Raw genomic sequence first — 27,267 nt, 5'->3', positions numbered from 1 at the left:
ACCAGATGGGCCGTGCCCGGTTCAGGATGGTCATGAAGCGTGGATTGATGTAGTCATAGTAGCCCATGTTCTTGTGCTCCTCCTGGCACCATACCAGCTCTGCGCCTGGGTACTTCTCCGCCTCTCTCTTGATCAGGTCGAAGGGGAACGGGGAGATCTGGGGCAGATGGGAAGAAATGGCAGCGTAGCCCAGGGGAACGAGACAACACAGATCTGACCAGGCCAGGCACACTGCCCAGGGGGCTGGCTATTTGACCTTATCCATCACTCCGAGCAGGCATACCTGCTCCAGGCGTGTAATGGCCACCTGATCCTCCAGGCACTGGTTGCTCCGCTCCTTCACCAGGTCATAGTACACCTTTCCCGTGCAGAAGATGAGCCGCCGTACCTGCTCAGGAGCCCGAGCCGCAGCCCCATCCTCAGGAATGACCCGTTGGAAGCTGGTCCCTGGAGACCGACAGGGCATGAGGGCATGGAAGAGGCATCAGCTCCGAGAGGGGCTGGAGCAGCTGGGGAACCAGGCTTGCGGCCCCCGCACCCACAGGCTCCCCTTGGCCACTAAGACTAGCCCTGGGTACCTCTTGAGCCAAATGATGGAGAAGATGACAAGTGAAACCTGAGATGTCATAGGGAAAGAAGTGGAGATGGGAGCCAGAGCCAAGGCCAGAGCCTGGGGAGCATCACTGTTCAGGGGGAAGCGGGGTGCAAGGGGAAGAGCCCCTGGCAGGGAAATGAAGATAATGTCTTGCCCCTCTCATGAGCTCGTTACCTGAAGCGGAGCTGCTCTCCATCCAGGCCCGCCCATCGCTGTGTGCACTGTAGTTACTCCATTACCAAGCTTAAGGGTGAGCAGCTGTCTCCAGAGACCACCGCACAACCCTCCCTCCCTTAGCACTGCAACCAAGCCCCCAAGTCCTAAGTGCTGTCTGTCTTTCCTTCCTGAGCTCACATCATGTGCCTGGCAGCAGGCCAAGCACACTGCAAAGATCTCTGGGAGAGCTGCCGTGTCCTTGCATCCCAGGGAGCACAGTGAGCAGAGAGGGAACAGGCTGCCAGGCCCCTCCAGAGAAGAGCCAGCACCGAGCGTCCAGCCCAGGAGGCCCAGCCCAAGGCCAGAGCTCGGAACTGCCACCTCAAACCTGCCCACACCACAGGGACACCCAAACACACGCTGTGCACGCTGCAGAGACCCTTCCTGGCCAGACCACTTCCTAGGACAGCTCTACTCTGCCACACCTCAGGGCCCCACAACTGCACTCCATGACCCTCCACTGGCTCACATCTCAATTTCAACACTTGGTCCTCCAGGCGCTTTATTAGACTAACCCGACTGCAGGTAAGTAAGGCTGAGAGCTCTGGAGGGGACACTGCGTCCCCAGGGACAGTCATGTCTGTTTGGCTCATGAGTGGGAAAAAGTATTAATGAATCAGTGATATTTACTTTCCTGCAAATGAGGTAGACTTCTACCCAGCCTCCTGCCTCTAAGCTGCCCCAGCACAGCCAGGCCAGCCCTGCTGGGCCCACTGCGCCCCTCTGTCCCGGTGCTGAGCCCAAGCGGCCCAGCCTAGCCCAGTCCAGCTGGCCATCTGCCAACCTCCCCACCCAGCCACGGGTGGGGACCAAGCAGGAGTTGCTGCAGAGCCCACAGAGCCACAGACTAAGTGAGCACAGAGTCCCTGAAGCAGAGGCCTCACCTGGGCCCCAGGCCTCCCCTCGCTGCCCAGCCTGCCCAGACACATACCAGATACCATTTGGTCAAAGCTGGACTTGGCCTTTGGGTGCCTCAGCAGCGATTTGGGAGTGAAGATGATCAGCTGGAAGGAAAACACGTGCCGAGCTGCCAGCTGCCCCCAAGACAGGCTCCGGGTCTGCCCCGCGTGGCTGCAGCAGCGACCAGGACAGGCGGCTCACCGGCTTGCGGAAGGGCAGCAGGATCTGCCGGCGCAGCACGTGGAAGTAGTTGGCCGGCGTGGAGCAGTTGACCACGATCCAGTTGCAGTCGTAGAGCTGCCTCACCTCGAAGTCCTCCGAGAACGCCTGGGAGGACAGAGTGTGGCTGGGAGGTGGCCCCTGATGCCCGGCCCTGTCCCAGGGGATGGCAGGTGCACTTACGGGGTAGGCATCCGAGTCATCATTGCTCATCTGCAGGAACCTCTCAGGCCTCGCCGAGGAGTGCTCCGGCCCCTGAAAGCAAAGGCCAGACGGTCCAGGTTGGCTGAGGGGAGGGGACGTCACACAGGACAGAAGCCTGGCCGTGCAGGTTCCCGGGTCTCGGGAAAGAGAGTGGAAGGCTCTGGGAGAAGGTGCCCTCACTCTGGAGCCCAGACCACAGGAAAGACCCAGGAATGTGGGAGCGGGGTCAGGAAGGCACCGTCAGAGGGGCCCGGGGAGCCAGCACGTGTGGGTGGGAGTGAAGGCCAGGCAGAGGCCTGTCTCCAGCACGTCCGACCCAGTGGCTGCCGCTCAACCCAGGCACAGCTCCGCGGCCCACACGTTAGTCACTGGCCCTCCAAGGAGCCCCGTGATGCAGACACTCGTTTCCTCGCTTTACAGATGAAGACGGTGCGGGGCAAAGAGATTAAGAAACAGCCCCAAGACCCGTCAGCCAGAAGGGCAGATGTGACCCCCGAGCTGACTCCCCCTCCCACCCGTGTCCCGGGGCTGCTCGGCTTCATGAGAGCAGACAGCTCGGTGACCTCCAAACTCGCTCCCCGTGCAACAGGGTGACCTGCCCCACGGCTACCACCCGCTCCTCCCTTAGTGGGGACTCACCAAGGACCCAGTGCCACAGGCACCAGCCAGGTCACCTCAACCCTCCCCACCCAGCCTGGCTCAAGCTCCCGCAGTAAGAAGCCTTTGCAGCTGGAGGCCCTGGGCAGGCCACGCCCCTTCTCCCCTCAGGTGTGAAATAGAAACAGGACTGAGACAGGTCCTTAGTGAGGACTCTGCAGGGTTTACAGGGCATGTGAAGTGCTCAGCACAGTGAGTCCTGGCTCTAAACAGCCACGTGGCGATGATGACCCTTACTGGGTCCGAGCCGAGTGGGCCCTCAGGGATATCCCCTGCAGCTCAGCCAGGGTCGCAAAGCCCAGCCCGCCCTGCTCAGCACTCCATGGCACAGCCTGCACGTCTGCCTTCCTTCCCTGGGAGGGGACCGAAGACAGGCAATGCTGCACAGATCGGGTTCAAGTCCAAGCTACTAGCTGAGTGACCTTGGACAAGCTAGTCCGCCTCTTTGTGCCTCAGTTTATCTGAAAAATGGGGACAGGACTGACTCACTTCGTTACATTGTTGGAACGAAGAGTTGTGAGACTGGAAGAGTTAATACACAGAGAGGGTTTGAAACATTGCCTGGCACGTAGCAGGCTCAGACATGTCAGCTACTTCCACCGCTAGTGACAAGTAATGCCATCACCATTTCAGCCACAGCCAGAATGCAGGCCCCCTAAGCAGACCCCCGTGTTCCATGGGCCCAGAAGGTGCATACGCTCCAGCGTGCATACGGCACGTGCATACACTGCATGTGCCCCAGGGTCCACAGCCCCCAGGCCTGCCAGAGCCCCAGGCCCTGGCAGCACTCACCATGCCCTCCATGCCATGGGGCAGCAGAAGCACGATGCCATTGTGTCGAACCCACTTGGCCTGGCCGGTGCTGATGAACTGGTCGATGATGCACTGGGCCGTGTTGTGAAAGTCGCCAAACTGAGCCTCCCAGAGGACCAGGGCATTGGGGCTGGCCATGGCATAGCCCAGCTCGAAGCCTAAACAGAAGAAAACAAGACAGCCTGCCACACACTGTCCCCAGTGCCAGTGGCTCCTGTCAAGCCCAGCCCTTTCTCACACACCCTCCCTGCCCCACCCTTCCCTCCTGCCAGGCGAGGGGGAGCGGGACTCCTTGGGGCCCATGGATCTTGCATCCTGGGAACTGAGGACACACGAGAGGCGCCCTCAGCCGTAGCTGCACGTGGCTAGATTCAGCCTCATCGAGCCAAGTCCAAAAGATTCCCTGGGGAGGCACCAGGGGCCATCTACCAAGAGGAGCCCCCAAAACAGGTACAGGGTTGCTGAGGGGGAGGGGCAGGAGCTGGTCCCTGGGGGTCCTGCCTCTAGGAGGAGGCAGTGAGGGAGGAGGCCAGCTCAAGATCAAGCCGAGGGAGAGAATGCAGGGTCTAGTAAGGAGCTGGTCACTGGGGAGCCCTGAGCCCAGGGAGGGGAACTCGAGACGGGGCTGCGGGGTGCAGTGTGGAGGGGAAATGACGGTCAGGAAAGTGGGGCGGGCCAGGCCAGGCTCAGTGCCAGCTGGTGGCTATGCCCACAGTGGACTCTATTGGGTTTTCTGGTCCCACTGGGGCTGGTGCCCAGGAACAGGGCTCTGGTATCCAAAGAACGCGCCCCCCGCCCCCGACCTGATCCCCAGGCAAGCAGAAGCCCCCAGCTGGACTTCAAGTCCCATGTGGCCTCAGCGTCTCCATGACTGTGCCAGGACCCAGGTCCACCCCAGGGGCCTCTGAGCCTCTCAGTCGCTCCTGGGCCCAGACCCTGCCCTGCCCTCTCAGCCACAGGCCCCATCCATGGTCACAGCAACAGGGTACCTCAGGATGCAAGCCCCTCCTTGGTCTCCAGGCACCCAGGCCCGCCTGACCTGCCCGCAGTGTCTGACCCACCTAGGACGCCATACTCCGAGAGGGAGCTGTTGCACACGGTGTACGGGGCCTGGTCAGGCCAAAGGTGGTTCATGGGGACACATGTCCTCCGGTCAACTTCCTGGTCGTGGAGAACGTGGTGCCGATGACTGGAGAGAAACAGAACAGGAAGGATGGGGAGCAGGAGGCGGGCAAGTCCTCGTCACTGCGCCAGAAAACCTGTGAGTCCCACAGTGACACCGAGGCCCTGGAGAGCCAGGGTGACCTGTCCCCTCCTCCAGGCAGCCTCCCAGCAGTGCCCCCACACCACACAGGCCTGAGTCTCAGCTTCTATCTCAGAAAAGTCCCTGAGAGACCGGCCTGATGACCTCCTCAACCACGTGCTGCGTGGAGCCCGAGACCCCGAGACCCAGAGACCCCAAGACAGTGCCACACCCCTGGGGACTGAGGACACTTGAGAGGCGCCTGGCTGACCCCCACACCCAATGAGGACTAACGCAGCTCAGGGGCAATGGAGCTGGAACAGGGCCAGCAGTGACGAGCCACTGGGACCCAAGAAAGCCACTCATTGCATCCCGGGCGCCACGGTTCCATGACTCACCAGCATGGCAGTGACCACATCGGGTGCAAAACCTCTGGGCCCAAAGAGGAAATGAGGTGGGGACACTGACAAGTGCAGTCCTGTCCATGGACTCAAAAACTCCAGGAAAACAGCAAATGGGAGGCTGGCTTAACAGCAGCTCACACGCACACCATGAGGGCCACAGATGGCCCCAGCCGAGGCCAAGTGGTCTGCTCTGCATGCTTATCCCCTGGGGTCAGAGAGTTTGCCCAGTGTCCCCCTGATGACCTGGCCCAAGGGCAGGGGCTGGGGTGCTGATGGGGTTACCAGTGATCCCCCCGCCAGACAAGGGCCCTCCTGGGCTCCTTAGAAAAGGCCCAGGAAGAGAAGGAAGGGCCAGCTCCACTCCAGAGCTCCCGCGATGATGTTGGGGTCCCCAAGCACAGCTGGCCCCTCAGCTGCCCCACAGGCTCAGTGCTGACAAGGCTAACTCATGTGCATAAGGCCTGGGTCGGAGCCCCTGCCCTCACCTGAATGTGCCCCTCTCCACGTCCTGCCCGCTGAGCCGCACATGGATGCCCTCCTTGAGCAGGGAGCCAAAGGCCATGTACTCCGCCAGCGCCCAGTCTACCACGCGCTTCTTGGTCATGTCCGCACGGCCCCACAAGATTCGAGAGAGGCCTACGGGAGGGAAGGGCCAGCCTGAGGTACCCAGGACTGGGACACCCTTCCCAAACAGCCAGAGCCCAAGGGACCAGGGCCAGGTGTGTGTGTACTCAGTGCACACGTCTCCCACTGAGCCGGCCCCGGCAGGGCCCTCCTCCAGCACAGCCCTCCAGCCAGTATAGTGGGCGGGCCTCCCTCCCGCAGAAGGAGCAGGTCCTGCCGGGCGAGCACCGGCACTGTGCACACCTGCACGCCTGGAGTGGGGTGTATCCTGCACCGCCCACGGGTGGACTGTCCCAACTCTCCAGATGGAGACAGGAGCAGTAGAGGGAAGTCATTTACTCACAATCACAGCTATAAGATGCTTGAATTTGAGCCCCAGCGCCCAGGCCATGCTGGGCTTCTGGGGGCCCTACACCTGCACAAACCCTGTGACATGCACACAAGAGCGGGTGCCTCAGGACACCTGGGCCTCCAGCACATTGTAGAAGAAACTCTCAGAGCACCCACAGGCTGGTCAGAAGGGGCGCAGGCGCCCACCACCTCCAGGGGGTGCTCCAGGGGGCCCGAGTAGAGGCCATAGCCACGATTTGCAGCCAGCGACCACCCACTAGCCCAGGCTCATCCAAGAGCAGCAGGGTCACTCTGTCATCCATGCAGGCTACTGGCAAGCCCAGCATTCCTGCCTGGTATGCCAGGCCCAGTGCTCCTTCCACAGGCTGCTCTCCGGCCTGACCCAGGGATCCACCTCAGTCTGGTCTCTAGAACCCACCGGGGGTGTGGCACCACCTCAGCGCCCCCGAGAAGAGCTAGTATCAAGGGCACCTCACAGGGTGCAAACAAGACTCCAAGAGCCCAGCCGACCCACCAATGACAGTGGAGATGCAGGCCAGGCCTCCCTGACCCCTGATGCCATCGCTCTTGGGGCAAGACAGCGGGGACCGTGGCCCACTCTGCAGCCCACACAGCAACCTCACCCGTGTGGATTTTAAAGTCCTCCAGGGGCACAGAGCTTGCCACGTTGCCGATGTGAGTCAGCATGTCCTCAGGAATACCCGTGGTTGGACACGTCATGCTCTTGGGCTCCCCGTCCACGGTGAAGAAGCCTGCGAAAGCAGAGACTCTGTGCACTTCGGGACGTGGTGGGGCCTCAGATCCCCGCCAGCCTGTGCCCCCAGCCCAGTCTTCCTGGGCCCACCTGCTACCTGAAGACTGAGCCCAACCTCAGGACTGCGGCAGCTGACGTCACAGCTCCAGCTCCTCATCTGCTACCATCCCTCCGTAGGCCCTTGTAAGAGCCACTCCCTGAGCCCAGGGCCATCTAGCTCTACCCAGAGAGCCCACTGACCATCCCTCCCTGTTCCCAGCTCTCTCCACTTTGGTGTCCACCGGCCCTGCCTCAGCCCTTTCTCTCCAGAGGTTACTGGTCACAGGTACTTGGAGGGCGGTGCCTGCCCAGTCTTCAGGAATCAGCCCCACAGCCTCAGGGGCCTCAGGGCAGGACTGTAGCCTCAGGCAGAGTCACTCGGGTCCTGGGCCCCAGTGCCAGGAGCATCACTTCAGCCCATGCCTGCCGCTCACCGGGCCAGGGGGAGTCTAGCCAGTGCTTTATATGCAGGATCTTTTTATCTTTAGACCTGCCGTACGCCTCCTCACAGATCCGGTCGTATTTGGCGATTTCTTCCTGGAATCAGAGCAAAGGCAGGGATGCTGTGAGCAGCCAGATCCCAGGTCAAACTGGACTCAAAAGTCGGCCCCCTCATCATGTTCTAGAACTCTCTCCGCTGGCCTGCAGGGACCTTGTGACCAGAGACCAAAGTCTCAGAATTCAGGGGGGGTCCCATTCAGCAAGGGACTTGAGGGAAACTCAGGAGAGACTCACAGTCCTTGCTCTCAGAGCCCCATCGAGGGGGGACGACCAACATATCCACAGACAACTGAGGGGACAAGCCCATCTCAGGGGTTTGCTGCATCCCACCAAGCTGTGTCTGTCTTTGGTCCTCTGTCCCCTTGATAACTGGAGGCTGTTGGGGACAAGGGCCATATTGGCTACTTCTATAAATCACCAGGTCCCAGCAACATCAGGGACTTCCCCAGGGTCCCGGCTCTGATGAGGCAGATCCAAGGTGCTCACGAGGCCCGCCACCACGCACCTCGAACTCCTGCAGGGTGACCGTGTCCTCGGCGATGAGCTTGTCTGCGTACCTCTTCAGCACGGGCACCTGTTTGTGGATCTGCTTGTACATGAGCGGCTGCGTGAACATGGGCTCATCCATCTCGTTGTGGCCACGCCGGCGGTAACAGACCTGCAGGGACAGCGAGGGAAGGGGGCTCAGTCCCTGTGCCCAGGCAGTGCAGGCTTAGTCACTGCACAGCTGGGGCACATCTGCAGGGCATACCCTTCCAGGCCCCTGAATGCCCCCTACCCCCCATCACTGACTGTCCCACGTTTTGCTCTTGGTAGCACTAAATCATCTGTATCCCAGGACTCCCAGCCCCGAATGCTTGGCACAGACAGGACAGGCTGCACACCACGGCCCCGGCCTCAGTCCCAGACACACCAGGTCCACAACCACGTCTTTATTGAAGGTGTTCCTCCACTCGGCCGCCACGCTGCACACATATATCACAGCCTCTGGGTCATCTGCGTTCACATGGAAGATGGGCGCATTGACCACACGGGCCACATCAGTGGGGTATGGTGAGGAGCGGGCCATCCGCGGGTCAGTGGTGAAGCCAATCTGCAGAAGCAGGAGGAAGCGGCAGGGCCCTTTTACCTAGGGCTAGACCTGGAGGCCAGAGGTCTTTGCCTCGAGGTACATCAGGTGTGCCCAAGAGGCATGCAAGGCAGGAAGGGTCACTGGTGAGCAGCCCCAAGATCAAACACAGCAGCAGGTGCCATGGCGGTGCCTGCTCTCTTCTCTGCAATCATTTCATACAGAGGCAGCGAGGAGCACAGGCCTAGGTAAACCCGTCCCACCAGTTACTAACTACAACCGCGGGCAAGGCACTTAAATTCCCAAAGGCTGCGTCCTCATCTGTTTAAAGGTCTCCCTAAATCCCTATCGCACAGGGTTAGTCTGTGAAGCTTACATGACTTAGTGCAAACACTGCAGTTAACCAGGGCTGCCCAGGCTCAGGGAAGAGCTGCTCTAACCACAGCTGCCCGAAGCAAAGGCTGTGAGAGCTGCGCGCTAAGGTTGACTGACTCACATGTAGCTACAGGCAGCATCTCACCACGTGCCCAGCCTCTGTGCTCGTTACCCCTGTGCTGCTTCGTCCTAATAACTTTCTCCAGGATGACAGACAGACAGACACAGTAGATAGATAGATGGATGGATCTCCCGATATCACAGACCAGGCACCCGAGGCTGGGGAGAGCCGGAGCCTGCCTGAGGTCACACACTGGGACACGCAGCAGTGGGATCAGAACCAGGATGGTCTCACTCTTCCCCTCAAAGTGCTGCCTGGATTCAGGGATGGGCAATGCTGACGAGGCCGGGCATGCAGCCAGACCCTCACCTGGTTGTTGACAACAACATGCACAGTGCCATTGGTGGTGTAAGAGGGCAGGTCACTCAGGTGGAAGGTCTCATAGACCACACCCTGGCCGGCGAAGGCAGCATCCCCATGCACCAGGATGGACATGACCTGCAGAGCAGAGAGTGAGCTGAGAGGAGCCCCAGCCCCAGCCTGTGGACCCCAGCCCTGCCCCCTGCACCGCAGACTCAGGGCCCACCCCTCAGACCTCACCCCTCAGGACCCAGGTGAGCTCACCTTCTTGCCCTGGGCGTCCCCGCGGTAGAACTGCTCGGCCTTGGTCTTCCCCTGCACCACAGGGTCCACAGCCTCCAGGTGTGACGGGTTGGCCACCAGGGACAGAGTGATGTTTCTGTTCGTGACCCGGTTGATCCTCTCATGGTACATGCCGAGGTGATATTTGACGTCTCCAGAGCCCTGGGGTTGATGTGGGCCATGATGAACCCAGCCCTCCCGCCTCAGACAGGGCGACAGATGGACAGACAGACAGATGCCAGGCCAGTGTGGCTGAAACAGTCCCTGGATTCTGCTCTCTAGAAAGGCTTGTGCTGGGCCTGACCTACACCCTCTTCCAGCCGCCTCCCTGCCCTGCACCCTGCCCCTCCGTGCCCTCAGGGTGGCCCCTGCATTTCAACCACCGTCATCTGGGTGGACGGGGAAGGCCTCAGTAGGAGGCGGCCGGCCAGCGGCAGTGACAGCAGAGACATGCAGGATGGCTCACTCGCGGAGTGGAGACCGCTGGACAAACACCAGGGCTAAGCCCACTAACTTCTCCACCACGTGACGGAGCCACAGTATCAGAGGAAAGCGTGACATATTTGATGATCCTGGAGCAGGGAATGTCTTTCTATACAATCTACAAACCTCAGAAGCTATAAAAGATGAGACTGCTAAAACCTAATACATTTGTCATGGGGGCAGCAAATCCTGCACATTAGGGGAAAATCAAGCTGAAAATATATTCATAAGACAAACGCAAGTAAAGGGTGAAGTGCTTCCATATGTAAAGCACTTTTACAAATCAGGATATACAGCCCAAAGCCCCACAGGAAAATGTGCAAAAGCCAGGAAGAGAAATTTACAGGGAAAAAACCACCATACCTGGCCTTAAACATGAAAAGATACTCAAATTCATAACAAATAATTATGTTAGAAGGCAATCATTTTTACACCAATATATTGTCCAAGATGGAAGGTCAATAGAGTAAGGGAGCACAGGGCCCTCCCTCACACCGGGGTGGGCTCCCCAATGTCTGCAACCCTCTGAGCTCCAGCACGCACTCAGGCCCATGTCCCGCTGGAAACAGGGGGCCTGGCCGCATATCCAAGCTCTTTCACCACCAGGGGCCTCCTGCAATACCCCAGCCTCTCTCCTACTCCTCTGTGTCTGTCCATTTCAGGGTCTGTCCAAGCCTAAAAGCTCCTGGCCCGGTTCCTCCCCAGCCCACCTCCCAAACACCCAGCTCTCCAGGGGCCCTGAGACCTGGGCGTGGTACCCACCTCATCCGCTGCCTCCAGCTTGGGATCAAATTGGCAGAAGATCTGCTCCAGGTCCTTGCGGATGACGTTTGCCAGCACGTTCAGCCTGCCCCTGGAGCCAGAGGGGCTGGGCTCTCACCTGGCTCAGAGTCCACCTTCCCTGACAGGGCCCAGCTCCCTGCCCACCAGGGACCTATCAAAATCGGCATGGAGTCTGGGGAAACCCCCCCTCTTCAGGGAGCCCAAAGGAGGCCCAGCCCTCACATCCTGTCTGTCTACAAGGCATGTGAGTGATCCTGGACAGCCAGTCCCCACCCCCCCCAACCCTCCCAGACACCCTATACATCTCTGATTCAGGAGGCCCTCATGAGCAGGGAGCCACCAGCCTCATGTAATGCCCACCCTCCCCACCCAAAAGTTGAGCCCAACCCAGTACCTTGGTCCCAATCTGCTGACGCATCACAGTGGTTCACACTACCCCCCACCCCAGCACAGCAGCATGTTGAAGAGGACAGAGAAGGAACCGGACGGACCCAAGACCAGAAGTTACCAGAGGACCTGTCCAGAGGAGCTGAGGGAGGTCTGAGTGGTGGGGGTCAGGAGAACAGCCAGGGACCAGGGGTTTCCCAGTCCAGCCTGGCCCCCATCAAGGGGCAGTTTATTCAGGGGTGGGCACCAGCCAATGGGGGTACAACACATGACTCGCACCCAAAGCTCATCAGCAGATGCCAGCCCGACACACACATGCCCCATCCAACCTCCAGCCCCACGTGGCCTGTGGCAGGGCGGCCCTCGTCCAGGTGGGCCTCTCTCCTGTTCTGTGGATCATGGAAGCCACGGGGCCATGGGCAAATCCCTGCAGCCTCAAAGGCCCCTCAGCAACGATGGAGCCTGGACCAGAACACCCTCAGCTCCCAGAGCCTCCACAGGCCAGAGCCTGCCCAGCACCACCTCCTGACCTGACCACCCAGTGCCAGCCCCTTCCACAGGACCAGCCACTTAGACCACAGGGAAGCTCTGCCTGACCCTCTTACCGAACACTGGGCACTTCCAGGCCCTCAGAGCATGAAGCTTGTGGCGGGCAGGCTCCCGGCTCCTGGCAGCCAGCCCAAGGGAGGGCCCTCCACACTCATCGGGATAGCTGAACACCCCACCTGCTAGCGCAGCCCGGCTTCGCCCAACCGAGAGCAACCGGAAGTGGTCAAGGAAATGCTGGGGCTCTGCCCGCCACTGTTCAGCACGTCCCCTCACAGCCCATTCAGCATGAACCCTGACCCCTTCATATGTCTGGGGCTGTATTCCTGTCAAACCACAGGCTCCAGCTCAGAAGTAACTACCCGACTGCCAAGCCAGTCTCCCGTCTGTATCAAGGCCACAGGGAAACGGGCAGTCAACTTGCAGCCAGAAGAAGAGACGTCCAGATCCAACCAGGGCCGCCGGCCCAGGCGTCGCCCACACTTCCCTAGGAATGGCCCCTGCTCAGCTCCTTATCCACAGGAACCTCAAGAAGAACAACGTAACCCTTTCCCGGAATCCTGACCCTCCTGGGAACAGCGGCAACCTGGTGAGACACTGATCTGGGAGCCCCATCAGGCCCTGGCTCCATGCGGCTGTGACTGTGTGCTTGGCTCTGTCTGTGATGAGCAGGGACTCAGAACTTTCCAGGCCACTCTGCCCCTACCCTCATGTCCCACTAACAGCCCTGCTGATTTCCATCCCTCCCTCCACTCAGTGCCCGGCCCCGAGAATGAACAGGCCGGGGAGGGACGGAGGCCCACCTGTGTGGCATGCCCAGGATGACATTCTCAATCCCCATCTCACTGGATTTGTCAATGATGGTCTTGAGGGCAGGGATCATGACCTCACAGCCCTCCAGGCCAAACCGCTTTTCAGAGGACCACTTCCGGGCCAGGAAGTCTTCGAACCTGCGTGGAGAGAGGAGGGAAAGAATGGAGAGGCCGAGGCTCATGGGCCATCCCTGATGGCTTAGAGCAGGGCGCCCAGAACAGAGGAAGGTACAAAATCGCCTCCCTCCACATAGTCCGCAACCTGCCACAGACAGCACCAGCCAGAGCACAGATCTGAGGGAGGCGAGGGGTCCTCCCAGCTTAACCAGAAACCTCTGCCTACACCCTCCTGTTCCCAACTACCACCCTCTCTCCCTCTTCCAGCCAAACTGCCCTTCCGGCCTGCTGCCCTCCCGCACACACATGCACTGCACGTGCCCGCTCACCAAACCCAGACCTCCTCACAGCTCCACTCAAACTCCAGCCCCCACTGCTCAGGGCGCTGTGGTGTGCCCAGTGGCTGGGGCGCTGCTCCTCCAGGCCTGCACACTCCCAGCCTCAGAGAAGTCAGCAGCAGAGCCAGGTGGTGCCCCAGCAGGGAGGCCCCGCTATACGCATGCCACACAGGACATCTTTCTGCCCAAACTTTCCCACAGCCACTTCCTGCCACTTGTGCCCTCACTAGGCATGCCTCCTGGAGCCCCATCCCTGGCCACCTGGCAGCTCTGCCTGAGCACCTGGCCCAATGCTCCTCTAAGGGCCTCTCCCCAGCGAGGAGCGAGGCCCATGCAGTCCTGCCTTCCCTTGCCAGGCATCCTCCTGGTTGCTGTCAGGGCCCGGACAAGTCGAACAGCCCTGGGGCAAGCCCCTCCAGCCACTCGGCTGTGCGGTGGTCTGAGTGCCTGACCTCATGGAGCGCACCAGCCGGGCCAGCAGCCTCCGCTTCTCCTCATTGGAGAACTGCATCACGCCCGGGGTCTCGAACTTCTGCCGAATCCACTGGCACTGCTCCACGTCGTTGATGAACATGAACTCCAGGCCGATGTGCTGGCAGTAGGTGCTCTGGGGGAACAGCCAGGAAAAGGGACAAATGCCCTGGCATCTGGAACAGAAAAGGCAGCACCTCCCGCCCCCTGGCAGGCTTGAGAGCTCCATCAGGTGTGCCCCCCACACCTCCCCGTGCTCACCTCCAGGCGCTGAATGATCTCCCGCAGGGAGAGGGTGTGTTCGGAGCCTCCGATGAAGGTGGTCGTGGGCAACTGGAACTCCTTATCCAGGTCAGCCTCCCGCAGGTCATAGAAGGCTGAGCAGATCCCAGGAGGCAGAGAGTAAAGAGGGATCAGGCCCAGGTGGGGCCCAGTAGTAGCCCTCCCTCCAGGTCCCGCCTAAGCTCAGGGAACCTGCTGCAGGGAACAGGGAGTGAGAGTCAGAGCCCAGCTGCTGCCACGAGACTGAGCCTGGCAAAGTCTCTCAAGCTTGCTGAGCATGGTGCGCCCCTAGGGAAGACAGGGAGATGCCCTCACAGGACACTGTGCAGTAGATGGGCAAGGGTCAGAGAAAAGCTTCCTGGGCTGCTTGCAGGGCCACAGGGCCCGCTGTGGTGCCACAGCCCCTCACTGCGCACAGGCACCAGCTGGCTCTGGCATCACCAGGGCAACAGAGAAGGGTACCAACTCTCACCCAATTTATCGATGCTCGTGATTAAGTCTGAGGGTACAAAGGAGTCCAGGTCTGCATCCAGAATGCCCAGGGGGTCCAGCTGGGCCACATGGTGGCCCCGGATCTGGGAGAAGGGAAAATGTCAGGGCAGGGCTAGGACACAGCTGGACAGACCCTCACCAAAAGCAAGGTTCTGGGGCCTGTCCCCCCACCTCCCACTTCAGACCTTCAAGTTTCCACATGTCTGCAGCACCCAGCACAGTGCAGGTGCCTCTAAGCCACTGAGGTGGCAGGAGCTCAACTCCACTCCAAAGGACAACATGCAGCTCTCGAAACCAGGAAAGGATCATGCACAAAGGTAGTCACTACAGTGCTATAGGAGTTGCAAAATCCTAGACATTTCCCAACTGTCCATCACTGGGAGACGGGCACATGGCTATGGGAACCCACAGGGAGGGCTAGAGGCATCAAGGAAACCCCCACCAGCTGCAAGGAAGGATCTCCACAAACAAATCACAGAAAAGTGTGTGCGCTAAGCTCCCATTGCCTAGGAAAGGGGAGCTACAGTGAATGTATGCATTTGCATATATTTGTATATATATAAATGTATACATGCATCAGAATAAATTATAGAATAAGAAAACTATGAAGTATAAAAAGTTATTATCTATGGGGAAAGGATGAAATAGGGTAGACTGGCAGGGCTAGAAGCTAGACTTTTAAGGATATCTTGCTTTGAAGACTTGATTTTGGAATCTTGTGAATATTTTATATCACTATAAAACAAAATTAATTTTTAAAATTGAAAGTAAAACAAAACAAATGAATTGATGCATCCATTTGGTGGCATGACTCACAGAAAGGAACTATTCCAACTGACTGATAGAATATTCCCTAATGACACACAGAACTGCAGGGAAAGGCTCAGAAATTCATTTCTACTATCAGTCAGTGGTATGGTGTTAGAATTGTATTCTAAGGCTGTTGTGTGGGGGTTGTAAGAAAATCAAGTAAGTCACTGTATTGCTTGCTGTCTTGGAGAACCTGTTTTTGACAATTTTAAAAAGAAATGGTGGGCCCTAGCCAGTTTGGCTCAGTAGACAGAGCGTCGGCCTGCGGACTGAAGGGTCCCGGGTTCAATTCCAGTCAAGGGCACATGCCAGGGTTGTGGACTCGATTCTCTCTCATCATTGATGTTTCTATTTCTCCCTCTCACTTCCTCTCTGAAATCAATAAAAATATATATTTTTTAAAAAAAGAAATGGTGGCATAAGATTGATAAGGTCAAGGGTAAACCCTAAGTCCCACATTTGACATGTATAGAAGCATCAATATAAACCCATAAGTATGTTATGTTTTTTAAAAAGTACATACTTCCTGGCTACAACCAGTGAAAGGGCCCAGAAGTCACGACCAAAGCAATGGCAGTGACTGCCAGCACTCCCTGAACTGGCTGGTCCCAGGGCTGAGCAGAAATGCACAAGGTGAGCTCAGAGTACTTTGCCATGACAGGTAGCAGAGAGCAGCTCAAACACAGCGGGGCTGAGAGGAAGGACACATGCTGAGCATGATAAGCATAATAGCTGTAACAGATGGAAAGTGAGCAAGCATGTTTAAATTCATGCATTCATATCATACTAAAAAAGATGGAAAACCTTCACTGGCCATCTTTGAAGGATACCAGGGAACCACCTCATAATTTTGAAAATTTATCAATAAAAAGAAAAATCAGACATTGATCCTGCCTTTCCTATACAATTTGTACCTCAGAAATAAATGGCATTAATAAAAGGCCGCTTCTCTTGATAGCAGTATTCCAGGTAATAAACAGAGAAGGAATGAATTAGAATATCACCATTTTTACCACCCCTAATGAATAAATGCGTCCAGGAAGTAACCATCCATAGCTGCTGTCTGATGAAGTGCCATCAGCACCAGGAAGCTGATTTTGAAATAAAAATAGAGTCAGACCTATACGGAATAAACCTGCTAGATCTAACTACCGATGTACAGAAATTACACGGGACAAAGGGACAGATGGAGTGACACCAGGGGTATGTAATCAGTAGAATCCAGACTCCAGATAATTCTACAGGACAAACAACCTGGTTTCTTTAAAAAAAGAAAAGAAAAGAAGAGAAAAGAAAAGGAAAAAAAGAAAAAGAAAAAGAAGGAAGAGGAGGAGGAAGCAGGGAACACAAAAAGAAATAGAGAGGAACCCACAGAGTATAAGAGACTTAAGGGCAACATCAACTTATCACAACCTGTAGCTTTATTTGGATCCTGATCCAAAGAAGCAGTAAAAAGAAATCATAAGACAAACAGGCAACATCAAAGCAACTGAATATTTGATAGTGGAAGGAGTTTAGAGACAGGAGGCAGTGGTAGGGAAGGGGTCCATGGGAGAGGAATGCATCCGTGATGGGCAGAGACGCTCCAAGCCGCCAGGTTGTTTATCTCACATACACAGAAAGGAGGAATGTTAATAGATAAGGGGAAGAAGAAGAGGGGGCACCGGTGAGCTTTGAACTTTGAAACTGATACCATACAGGGAAAAGGGGGAAAGTGGCCAATTAGGAAAACATGGGGAACATGAATTAAGGAAGGGTCCAATTAGAAGTTATGGACAAAGAGCTGCCAGCATTTATAAACCCAAAGACAAAGAGGCTCAATAGATTGGTTTTTCCTATTTTAGAGCGAGAGCAGGTTTTCCCTTTTGGGGACCCCTTCCCAGAGGGAGTTTGTATATGCTGGCAATAAACTTCCACACCATTGCTTAAAAACCTTTTAGTCCGCGAATTTATTCTTCAGCTTCATGAGACAAGAACCCACAAGGAGAGTCCATTTGCAATTCCACGTATCAATAGCATTAAGAATTACTGTTATTATTTTTAGGTGTGATAATGCTATCGTGGTATAATTTTTAAAGAGCCTTTATCTCTAGAAATATATGCTGAAATGTTCAATTAAGGAAATATGACATCTGGGTTTGCTTCAAAATAATTGGTGGCCAGTGGGTGGAGCCAGAGGTGGGTAACAGATGAATCAAGGCTGGCACTGTGTTGTGTGGGGTTTGAAAATGTCCATAATAATAAGTTTGGGGGTTTTCAGTGCCATGTGCAGGTGAGTCAAATCAGAATTCTGCCTCCTACTTGTGGCCCCTCCCCCAGGTGCTCACCATCAGGCCCAATCTTGGGCAAGTACAGAGTAGGTGCCTGAATCCAGAGATCAGTCTGCAGGAAAGCCTCAGCAGCTTAGTCTCCGCTAAAGAATAAAGTGCAGCTGGAAACTGTGCCTAGAAGATAAGGCCCTTAGGCAGCACTCTAAATGTTACTTTGTATATAATACTAGAGGCCCAGTGCACTAAATTCATGCATGGGGGCAGAGAGGTCCCTCAGCCCAGCCTGCACCCTCTCCAATCTGGGACCCCTCGAGGGATGTCTGTCTGCCTGTTTAGGCCCAATCGCACCGGGCAGTCGGACATCCCTCTCACAATCCAGGACTGCTGGCTCCCAACCGCTCACCTGCCTGCCTGCCTGATTGCCCCTAACCACTTCTGTCTGCTAGCCTGATCACCCCCTAACCACTCCCCTGCCAGCCTGATCGACGCCTAACTGTTCCCCTGTCAGTCCAAATGCCCCTAACTGCCCTCCCCTGCTGGCCCGGTCACCCCTAACTGCCCTCCCCTGCCAACCCGGTCACCCCTAACTGCCCTCCCCTGCCGGCCCGATTGCCCCTAACTGCCCTCCCCTGCCGGCCTGGTCACCCCTAACTGTCCTCCCCTGCAGGCCTGGTTGCCCCCAACTGCCCTCCCCTGTAGGCCTGGTCACCCCCAACTGCCCTCCCCTGCAGGCCTGATCTCCCCCCAACTGCCCTCCCCTGCAGGCCTGGTCACCCCCAACTGCCCTCCTCTGCCAACCTGGTCACCCCTAACTGCCTTCCCTGTAGGCCTGATCGCCCCCAACTGCCCTCCTCTGCCAGCCCAGTTACCCCTAACTGCCCTCCCCTGCAGGCCTGGTCACCCCTAACTGGCCTCCCCTGCAGGCCTGATGGCCCCCAACTGCTCTCCCTTGCAGGCCTGGTCCCTCCCAACTGCCCTCCCCTGCTGGCCAATGGTTAAGATCATTTTCTGCTTCTTTCACCCAGTCAAAACCATAATTACAAATATGGCTGTTTGCTCCAACATGTTCCACAATCCATCAGTCCTCAGGCCAGCTAGGGAACCCAGTGCTACTTCCCTTCCCTGTCCTGCGCACAGGCATGCAGCTGCCATCCCACACAGAGTTTCCTTCAGAGGCAAGGCCCTATCCCCATTGGCCAGGGCCTTCCACCGCCAGCTTCTGCAGCAGCCTGCTGCTCCTTCCCATGGAGTACCTGCCAAGGGCCCCAGAATGCCCCTGTTCTCCCTTCTGCATGTCTGTAAGACAACTTTCGTAGCAAACACATTCGGCCACTGATTCCCAGAGAGATCCTCAACAGTAACACTAGTTTTGCAGTTAACACCTAGAGCAGCCTTCCAATTAGTCCTGTTCAGTAAAGACTAGGAATATGGGCCGTCATCAGGGCTCTTTGGCAGGGCAGGGGCCCAACCTGGGGACCCATGGGGAGAGCATAAGTCCCCAGAGCAAAGCAGCTGGTAGAGGAAGAGCTGTTTACTGAACTATTCATTCATTCCAAAAACAACTAAGCACCTGCTTTATACCAGTCCCTTTAAAATGGAAAAAAAAAAAAAAAAAGGCCTTTCTTTTTCTTTGCTGTGACCATCCACAGTTTGAGAAGCACCTGGTAATTAAACTCCAAGGTTGTTAGCTCCTCAGCTCCTCTGTTCAAACTGCGAGAGAAGTTACTCTCAAGGCTATACTCTTAAATACACCTCCTCCCTGCTGGTTTTACAACCCAGGGATAGTTAATAGAAAGTTCCCTTCTGCCCTCCTCTTCAAATAAGCTTCTTTAAACCCTTCCTAACTTTTGCTCTAAAAATGTGTTACAGGTTTGGGGAAACTGGTAAGATACCTCCCTAGGACATCTGCCCAGACCATGTCCTGCAGAACTAACAAAGACAACCCCCCTGATGGCTGCTCAATTTCACCTAGCAATGGCAGCCTTCCTCCCTTATTTGGTTTTTGTTCTTTGCCTTTTGTATTGATTAGCAACTCACTGGCCCTTTCCCTTCGGGGAAAGGTAAGTAAACTATCTCTTCTCTCAGTTGTGAATTCTTTCACAGCCTGTAGTCACTGGCCAAAATCCTGACACCTGCCCTCTTGGAATATTCAAGAGAAGATAATAGACATTAACAAGAGCCAATCTATTCAACTTTTTTCTTTTTTTGTTTTGTTTGTTTTAACATATTTTTATTGATTTCAGAGAAGGGGAGGAAGAAATAGAAACATCAATGATGAGAATCATTGGCCAGCTGCTTCCTGCACGCCCCCTACTGGGGATCAAGCCCACAACCCAGGCATGTGCCCTTGACCAGAATCAAACCTGGGACCCTTCAGTCTGCAGACCGAGGCTCTATTCACTGAGCCAAACCAGCTAGGGCTACTCAACTTTCATTCAACATTTACTGAAACAGATTTTTTACTAAGTCCTTCCCTGTACTTGGGGCACAATGGTGTGTGAGACAGATAACATTCCATCAGAAAGACCGCAAACAAACAAATCAGTAGGCACAAAAAAGGCCAGGGGTGGTAAATGACCTGGGAATGTGACAACGAGTAGCAGCAGGAGTGAGAGCCATCTGACAGAGGGCTTAGAGAAAGGTTCTCTGAAGAGATGCCATCGGAGCTGAGCAAGTTCCCTTCCCTCAGCACCTGGCCACACACCAGGACCAGTGCAACCTCACAGCCAGTGCCCTTCCAGCCACTCACCTGGTAGGCCCGAATCAGGGACTGCACAGCCAGGTGGTCCTCCACCAGCTTGCTGGTCTTGGTCCGGCTTGAGACGGCTGGCCTGCTCTCGGGTACAACAGAGGGGGCCTGTGGCTGAGGCGGGCCACAGGACGCTTCCTCACTGACTTTCCGGAAGAAGCTGTCCCAGGACTAGGCAGGGGTAGAAGCAAGAAAACAGCCAGGTCAGGGCCTGGGAGGAGTGGGGTGGCCCTGGTTTGGGCTCTGGGGGACATTGGGTGTCCACCACCAAAGCTCTCAGAGCCCTCCCAGGACCATGCCAAGAAGACCCCTCAAACCCAGGCCAGGCCCCCCACACACAGCCAAGAGCTCTCTGGGACCCAGGTTGGCAGAGGAATGGGGGCTAAAACTTGTGGGCCAGAGGCTTCGGATGTGAAAGGAGCTTCTAGCCCCGGGGGAACATGTTCTCACACACGTAGTGAGTCGGAGGAGGCCTTTGTAGGGGGCAACTAGGCAGCAGGCCCTCCACATTGTCAATGTATCTAGCCTTCGAGCTAGCAACTCCACTGCTGGTAGTTTACTCTACAGGTGTACTTGTCCAGGTGTGCTAGACGTATGGACAGGATGTTCCCTGCAGGACTGTTCATAGAAATGACAACACACAAACAAGCTACATGGTAAGCAGCAGCAAACTGGTTAAATAAATGGTGACACATTAGATGCTGGAAGATTATGCAGTCCTTACAGAATTTTTGCTACTATTTGTGCAGAAGCAAAAAACAGACACACATATGCACAAGCACGTCCGTGTTCTAGCCCAGTGATCTGTAACCTTCCTCATCTCATGGCACATAAACCAATTACTAAAATCCTGCAGCACACCAAAATATATATCTTTTGCCAATCTGACCAGAAAAAGGTATAATTTTGATTCATTCACATAGGATGGCGATTGTTTTGTTGGCTGTTGTCATTTTTTTATTTGACAATCTAAGGGAAAGAGGTCATTGCCCCTGACTAATCAGATAACTACATTTTAAAAATTCTTGCAGCACACTGGTTAAAAATCACTGTTCTAGCAGAATACCTAAAAGGGTTTTTCTCTCAGTGTGGGAGAACAGGGTAATACAAGCCCTATTGGAAGCAATTTGTTAAAACCCATCAGTATTACATAGACAGATAATCTGTGACCCAACAATTCCACTTTGGGGAACTTCAACAGATAGCTGCACACGTGCAAGGGGAGGAATGTTTAAGATTATACACTGCAGCACTGATCGCGACAACCAGAGAAAGGAAAAGAGCCAGATGTCGGTCAATGGGGCGGGGGTGGCAAATCCATACAATGGAATAGTACGCAGCTGGGAAAAAAGAAGAATGAGGCTCCTGATGCACTGACATGGAAAGAGCTTGGAGATGTATGCTAAGTGAAAAAAGCCTGGAGCAAACAGTGCCTGTTCCATGTAACTTTGTATAAAGAGGAAATCTAAAATTATGCTGCAGTAAGATTACCTGAAGAAATTCTCTGCAAGAAAACAGAAGAAGCTAAGAATAAATTGAAACTGATGAGAGGGAGCTGAGCAGATGGATGGACTGGGAGGGAGCCTTACTGTCTAGGTTCAGACTCCTTGTTTCTGGACCATGTGAGTCTGAGTAAAGAGAAGGAAGAGGAGCTTCATTTTTCATGTTCACCTGTCATCTGATTTTTTTTTTTTTTTACCATCAACAGGTATTTATTTTGTCAGCTCAATACATACCTAAACACGTGTACCCCTAACTACCAGTACATAACAAGGGGCCCTGTGCAGACAGCCCAGCCTGATGAAGGGGCAGGGGCAGGTCTCGAGACAGGTGTGGCTGAGCAGGGCACTATCAGGACTTCCAGGCCAGCCCACCCCCCACTAGCTGGTTCCACAACAGGAAGGAAGAGATTTTCCTCACCAAGGAGGACAAGGCTCTTTCACATACAGAATGACGAAGGACCCGGAAGACAAAGAAACCTGCCCAAGATCACACAGCTGGCAGGCTGCTTCTCCCCGCTCCCCTTCGGCCCCAGGAGCTGCCCTCCCACACAGCAGGCAGGGTGGGGTGCCAACCTTGTGGACACTCTGGGGGTTTTCCAACCAGGCGAAGTACATCTCCTCCATGTAGCTGGAGCCTCCTCCACCTCTGTTGCCTGGGAAGGTGGTCCGTGGCCCAGAAGACCTGCTGCGCCAGCTGGACATCTGGATGTCATGTGGGGCCAGAAGCCTCATGGCCTGTACCCCCAGCCGGGATGTCAGCAGCCTCAGCTGACTCATTCTGGACACAGACAATGAGGGAGAGGCATAAACCACAGGCCAGGACAAAGGGGGCTCTGGCAGCTACTCTTTCACTTATCTGGCATTTGTTGGTCCTACTAAGCATGTGGACCTGGGATCAGCTGTGATGATATAGTGAAGGAGAACACTGCCAGCCCTCCTGGGTTCACTGCCCAGTGGGAGATCCCAGCACAATAAATCCACCAACAGCTTTCAGCATCCCTGAGCCCCAGTCCCACTGTGCCCACCCACCCCAACCTGTGCACCCTCCCAGCCATCCCTCCAGCCTGGTGCAAAGACAAGTACGACCCAGGCCCTGCCTTGGGAAGCACACAGACCAGGTCCTGCAGCCCATGAAAAGGATAAGGCACATGCATGCAGAACCCCCAATAAGGAGTAGGCCACTAGGCTGGCCACCCTGGAACTTAAGCAGGGGAGTCCTCCAGGGTCAGGGTGTGCTATGTCTGGTCAGTAAAAAGCCAGAAAAAAAGGGGACTGGCTGTGCTGCACTATATCTGGAGGCCCATGGCACGTCTGGCTCTCCGGTCATTATAACCAAAAGTCACCAGTGACTTCCTCTAACTGCAATGCTGACTCAGCGCACCATCCCAGGCCAGAAGGCCAACAACATGGACCTGAACTGCCCCACTTCACAGCAGGAAGGACTGAGGCTCAGAGAAGGAAAGGGTATAGGGACCAGTGGAGGGTAGGAAAGGGCATAGGGACCAGCAGGCCCCACGCCCATCTTAGCTGGAGCCACTCTCTGGCTCTCGTATCCTTCCCAGAGCTTACACTCAGCACCAATGTCGCTCAAAACATCTAACAGTTCAGGGGGTACATAAAGGCCGCAAGCCCACCCCGGATGGAGAGGAACTAGTACCTGGAGCTCATCTCACCCCTATTATGTCACCTGTCCTTTCCCAGGGGAAATTCCTGAGTAATAGTGGGAGCTTCTTCCACCCTCAGAGGACAGAAGTTCTAAGAGCCCCAGGGGTCCCTACCAAAGCAAGCCGAGGGTGGACAGGGCCCACTGAGGCTCCTGCTGCCCCAGACCTCCTGCACCCCACCCCCACAACTGTGAGCAGAGCCCCCTCCTCTACCCCAGCCCAGCACTGCCTGAACATAGAACAGCTCCCCCTGAACACTTGCTGATGCTCTTCTGCCCAGAGCACGCCAACCTGTGAGCAGGGCCCAGCACTAGAGCCACCCCACCAGGGACAATATAAGCAGGAGGGGCCTGTTTCCCATTGTACAACTCAGGCCCAGAAAATGTGCCTTCTGGGCATAACTGGCTCTGTCCTGCCTGGGCGTTGCCCTTAGCCAATAGGCCTTTGGCCTGGTGTTCTCTCCTGCTCCATCAGCTCAACCAAGTCGCCAGAACCATCTGGCTGAGCCTTCTACAAAGAGTCAGGCCCAAGTACAGCCCTCCCAGCCTGCTTCCTCCACCTCTCCCTCCAAACTCACATGAGCCAAAGAGAAGGGGAGATGATCTCCTCAAGCAAGGGAAAGTGGGCTCCTCAGGCAACCAGTAGTAAGTCTAAACAGAAGAAAATTAAAAAGCAAAAATATATCCCAGTGCAGGAAGGTGAGATCAGCTGGAACCTGAGCACCAAGTGCCCCAAACTTCCTTTCCACATGCTCAGCCCCTGAAACTCGTACCAGATGCCCAGCCCACCAGCCAATGATGCCACCCTACAGCAAAGGCCACTAGGAGCTGGCTCTCCCTGGAGCAGCGCCTCTTCAAGTGCAGAGTAGGGCTCAAGGCCCAGGGTCCCAACCACTGCTCTACTTCTGACCGCCCCTGAGGCCTGAGCAAATACAGGGCTGCCCTGGCCCAGAGAGCCACTGTCTCAGGAGCTCCTGGCCTGGGGATATCAGAAGAATCTAAACAACCCAAGAAGCTCTGCCATCCAACACCAAGACCATCCATCATGGGAATAAAAATAAGAGCACACAATAAGCATTGATTCTGGAGCAGGCACTCTGCCCATTTAACCCTCTCAACAATCTCATAAAGTGGGCACTAGGATTAGCCCCCTTTTATAAACAGGGAAACTGAGGCACAGAGAGGCTAAGCTGGTGAGTGATAGGGTTCTGTGTGGTTCCAGAGCCTGCACCCTCCTCACTGTGGAGTCAAGATATAAACCCTCATTTTGTGTGGACAATGCATTTTCCACAGGCTGCAACCAGAGGCACTCTGCCAGCAGAGGGGAATGGGACGGCTCCAGGGAACAGTGACAAAGCCTGGCTGTACCCAGCCGGCTCGGTTCAGGAACACTGTGTTTTACAAACAATGAACTGTCTGGGCCAGCCACTGGACACTGCTGTGGCCTTCACTGGCAGGAGGGCATTCAGCCAGCCACCTCTGCCCATCCCAGCAAGGCTTGAGGACCCAGGAGCCCTGGGGGACAGGTCAAAGCCAACCTCAGTATCTGGAGCCAGAGCCCCCTGCCAGTCCTGCCAGGTCCTACCTACACAGGTGAAAGCAGGAGCAGAGTCAGCTCCCTGCACACTCCCACCCAGCCCAGCTCCCAGTGCACTACAGGCAGGTTGCTCTGGGCAGCTCCTGGGGTGGAGGGTACCGGGTCTCTTCCCTAGGGAAAAGGTCAGTACCATCCCCACTCCCAGCCCCAGAACAATCACAACTGCAGACTTCCTCAACCACTAACCCTCACACACAAAGCCCTGTCTGCACTGCCCAGGTGAGGACTGTTCTGCAATCGCCCATTGTAGAAACTGGTTAACAGGGATCGCAAGATGCTGGGCAGCAGAGCCTGCCCTCACATTCTGAGAACTGGGTGGGCTTTCCTCAGGAATAAACCCCAACACTAGTTTGCTGAATCCAAAAGAAGGCCCGGGAGGCAGACTCCAAGGTGGGAAAGCAGGGTATGCTTATTTACTTGGCAGAGATGAAGGGCCGGGGCTAAAGACCAGCGATGGGCAAAGTACAAAAATAGATGGTCCTGTTCCAATGAGCTAAGGCCAGCGTGGGGAGGAGCTGCAGGGCAGTCCACAGCGGAGGGGTGGGTGGAGGGGTGCCAGGTGGGGCCCTTGGGGTCTAGTTAATTAATGCTCATTGCACCCTGCTGGGACCTCTAGTAAACCCATCCCCTCCTCCCCCATCTGCCTGAGGGTGGTTGAATCACTTCCCAGGTTGGCTGTGACGTCAGGCCAGTCTTGCCTCTCTCAGGGCCTCAGTTTCCCCATCTGTGAACGGACAGTGTTTAAAACCATCTGTAAGGCCTCTGCTCCCACGAGGTCCTGTGATATGAAGCAGACTACAGGAACGCCTAGCACAAAATACGGGCCCCTCCCCATTTTAGTGTGGCTCCCGCAGTTCCGGCCCCTTGAAGGGACTAAGAGTAGCAGGCCCTGCACCGACCACAGGACAGTCTGTAGTCTTAGAGCTGGAGAACCCCAGCTGATGCCTGAAACCCCATTTGTGCGTCACTCCTGCACGCAAAACATTGCACTCTCAGGGTCGGACCTGCGCAGAGGGCTGGGAGTCCTAGGGAAGCCGCGAGCAGCCAAGGGCGAAGCCAAGGTCACACTCATTCCCCCTCCCTGGTTCCCCCGCGGGGCCCGTAAGACTGCGGGCAGCAGCTCCCCAGGACCCAGGAACACGGAGCAGAGGGGCCGCCCCCAAGACGGCGGGAGAAGGGGCAAAAGGACCCAGAAGGGAAGGGCCGCCGCGCTCACCCGGCCGGCGGGTTCCGCGCGGCAGAGTGGTTGGTCCGGAGCCTGCAGGTGAAGAGTGAGCGCAGGAGGTGCGCAGTCTGGACCATTACCTGGATCACGTGACGCGGCGCCAGCGGCCCGCGAGCGCGCCCGGGAGACTCCGGCGCGTGGTGACGTCTCCATGGACACCACGCCCCGCCCCTGCCCCCGTTGGCGCTGTCCTCGGTGCTGACCGCCCGGGCCCGCGGCCGCACGGCCCCGGAAGAGAGAAGATCCTGCAAACCACAGAACAGGGCGATCCCATAGGGCTGACCGTCTGCTGAGTCCCGGAACCCCAGTGTCCTTGTCCAAACACTAAGAAGTGTGTACCAGAAAATAAGCAGCCATGTGTGTGTACGGGAGAATAGTTTCCGTACACACAATGCTATTAAAAGCCCCACTGTCATAGGGATACTATACATAAAGTGGGATTTCACAAAGCCTAATACATATTTTTCCCATTTATTGGCCCAGTTATGGAAACATAGGCTGCCTTCACTTCCCTGTTGCTACAAACAATGCTACAATAAATATCTTTCTACACATTCCCCATGAACATATGCGTAAATTTCTCTGGAACATATAACCAGGAGCTGAATTGCTAGGTCACGGGTATATGCATACAGGACTTAAATAATTGGTGTCACATTGCTGCTTGATTCTACATTTCCATAAATGGAGCAAGAGGATGTTTAAGTGTTCATAACTTAGCTAACAGTTGGCAGTGTCCAGCTTTCTAATATTTGCCAGAATAACAGATGCAATGTCATGTTATTGTTTTAATACACATTTATCTGATTATCAATAGTTTGCATCTCATTTTCTTTTTAAATTGGGGGTTTTCTTGTGTTATTTCTCTTGGGTTTTTGTTTGTTTACATACAGGATTTCCTGCCCTAGCCAGGTTTTCTCAGTGGTTAGAGCATCAGCAGTAGACCCAAGGGTAATGGGTTCATTTCCCAGTCAAGGGCACATACCTCAATTGCAGATTCAATCCCTGGCTGGGGTCAGGGCATGTGTGGGAGGCAACCAAACAATGTATCTCTCTCACATCCATGTTTCTCT

At 55.6% G+C, this 27,267-nt stretch overlaps 1 protein-coding gene across 6 annotated transcripts in view; it reads right to left on the bottom strand.

The window, feature by feature from the left end:
* The window catches only part of OGDHL (oxoglutarate dehydrogenase L), a 29,941-nt gene extending 3,443 nt beyond the window's left edge, over nt 1-26,498 (bottom strand). For 2 of the 6 annotated variants that reach the window (XM_080642647.1, XM_080642649.1), the window contains exons 1-23: nt 26,186-26,391; nt 23,951-24,023; nt 22,283-22,487; nt 20,208-20,378; nt 14,359-14,461; nt 13,866-13,981; nt 13,586-13,740; nt 12,670-12,816; nt 10,913-11,003; nt 9,650-9,829; nt 9,395-9,523; nt 8,434-8,613; nt 8,026-8,178; nt 7,454-7,556; nt 6,850-6,978; nt 5,737-5,887; nt 4,666-4,793; nt 3,584-3,762; nt 2,114-2,185; nt 1,913-2,038; nt 1,743-1,815; nt 284-447; nt 3-157 (exon numbers count right to left, since the gene is read on the bottom strand). In XM_080642647.1, the coding sequence (XP_080498773.1) occupies nt 3-157; nt 284-447; nt 1,743-1,815; nt 1,913-2,038; nt 2,114-2,185; nt 3,584-3,762; nt 4,666-4,793; nt 5,737-5,887; nt 6,850-6,978; nt 7,454-7,556; nt 8,026-8,178; nt 8,434-8,613; nt 9,395-9,523; nt 9,650-9,829; nt 10,913-11,003; nt 12,670-12,816; nt 13,586-13,740; nt 13,866-13,981; nt 14,359-14,461; nt 20,208-20,378; nt 22,283-22,486 (2,909 nt within the window). In that variant the 5' untranslated portion in view covers nt 22,487; nt 23,951-24,023; nt 26,186-26,391. Of the gene's footprint in view, nt 1-2; nt 158-283; nt 448-1,742; nt 1,816-1,912; nt 2,039-2,113; nt 2,186-3,583; nt 3,763-4,665; nt 4,794-5,736; nt 5,888-6,849; nt 6,979-7,453; nt 7,557-8,025; nt 8,179-8,433; nt 8,614-9,394; nt 9,524-9,649; nt 9,830-10,912; nt 11,004-12,669; nt 12,817-13,585; nt 13,741-13,865; nt 13,982-14,358; nt 14,462-20,207; nt 20,379-22,282; nt 22,488-23,950; nt 24,024-26,185 lie in introns of all 6 variants that reach the window. The other 4 variants (XM_080642650.1, XM_080642648.1, XM_080642651.1 and 1 more) reach the window with 4 other exon arrangements.
* Between the last annotated feature and the right edge of the window lie 769 nt (nt 26,499-27,267).

The sequence above is a fragment of the Plecotus auritus genome, assembly GCF_963455305.1.
Source record: "Plecotus auritus genome assembly, chromosome: 9".
Lineage (NCBI taxonomy): Eukaryota > Metazoa > Chordata > Mammalia > Chiroptera > Vespertilionidae > Plecotus > Plecotus auritus.
Note: the sequence above shows the minus strand (reverse complement) of the source record. Positions and strands in the feature narration are given on the sequence as shown.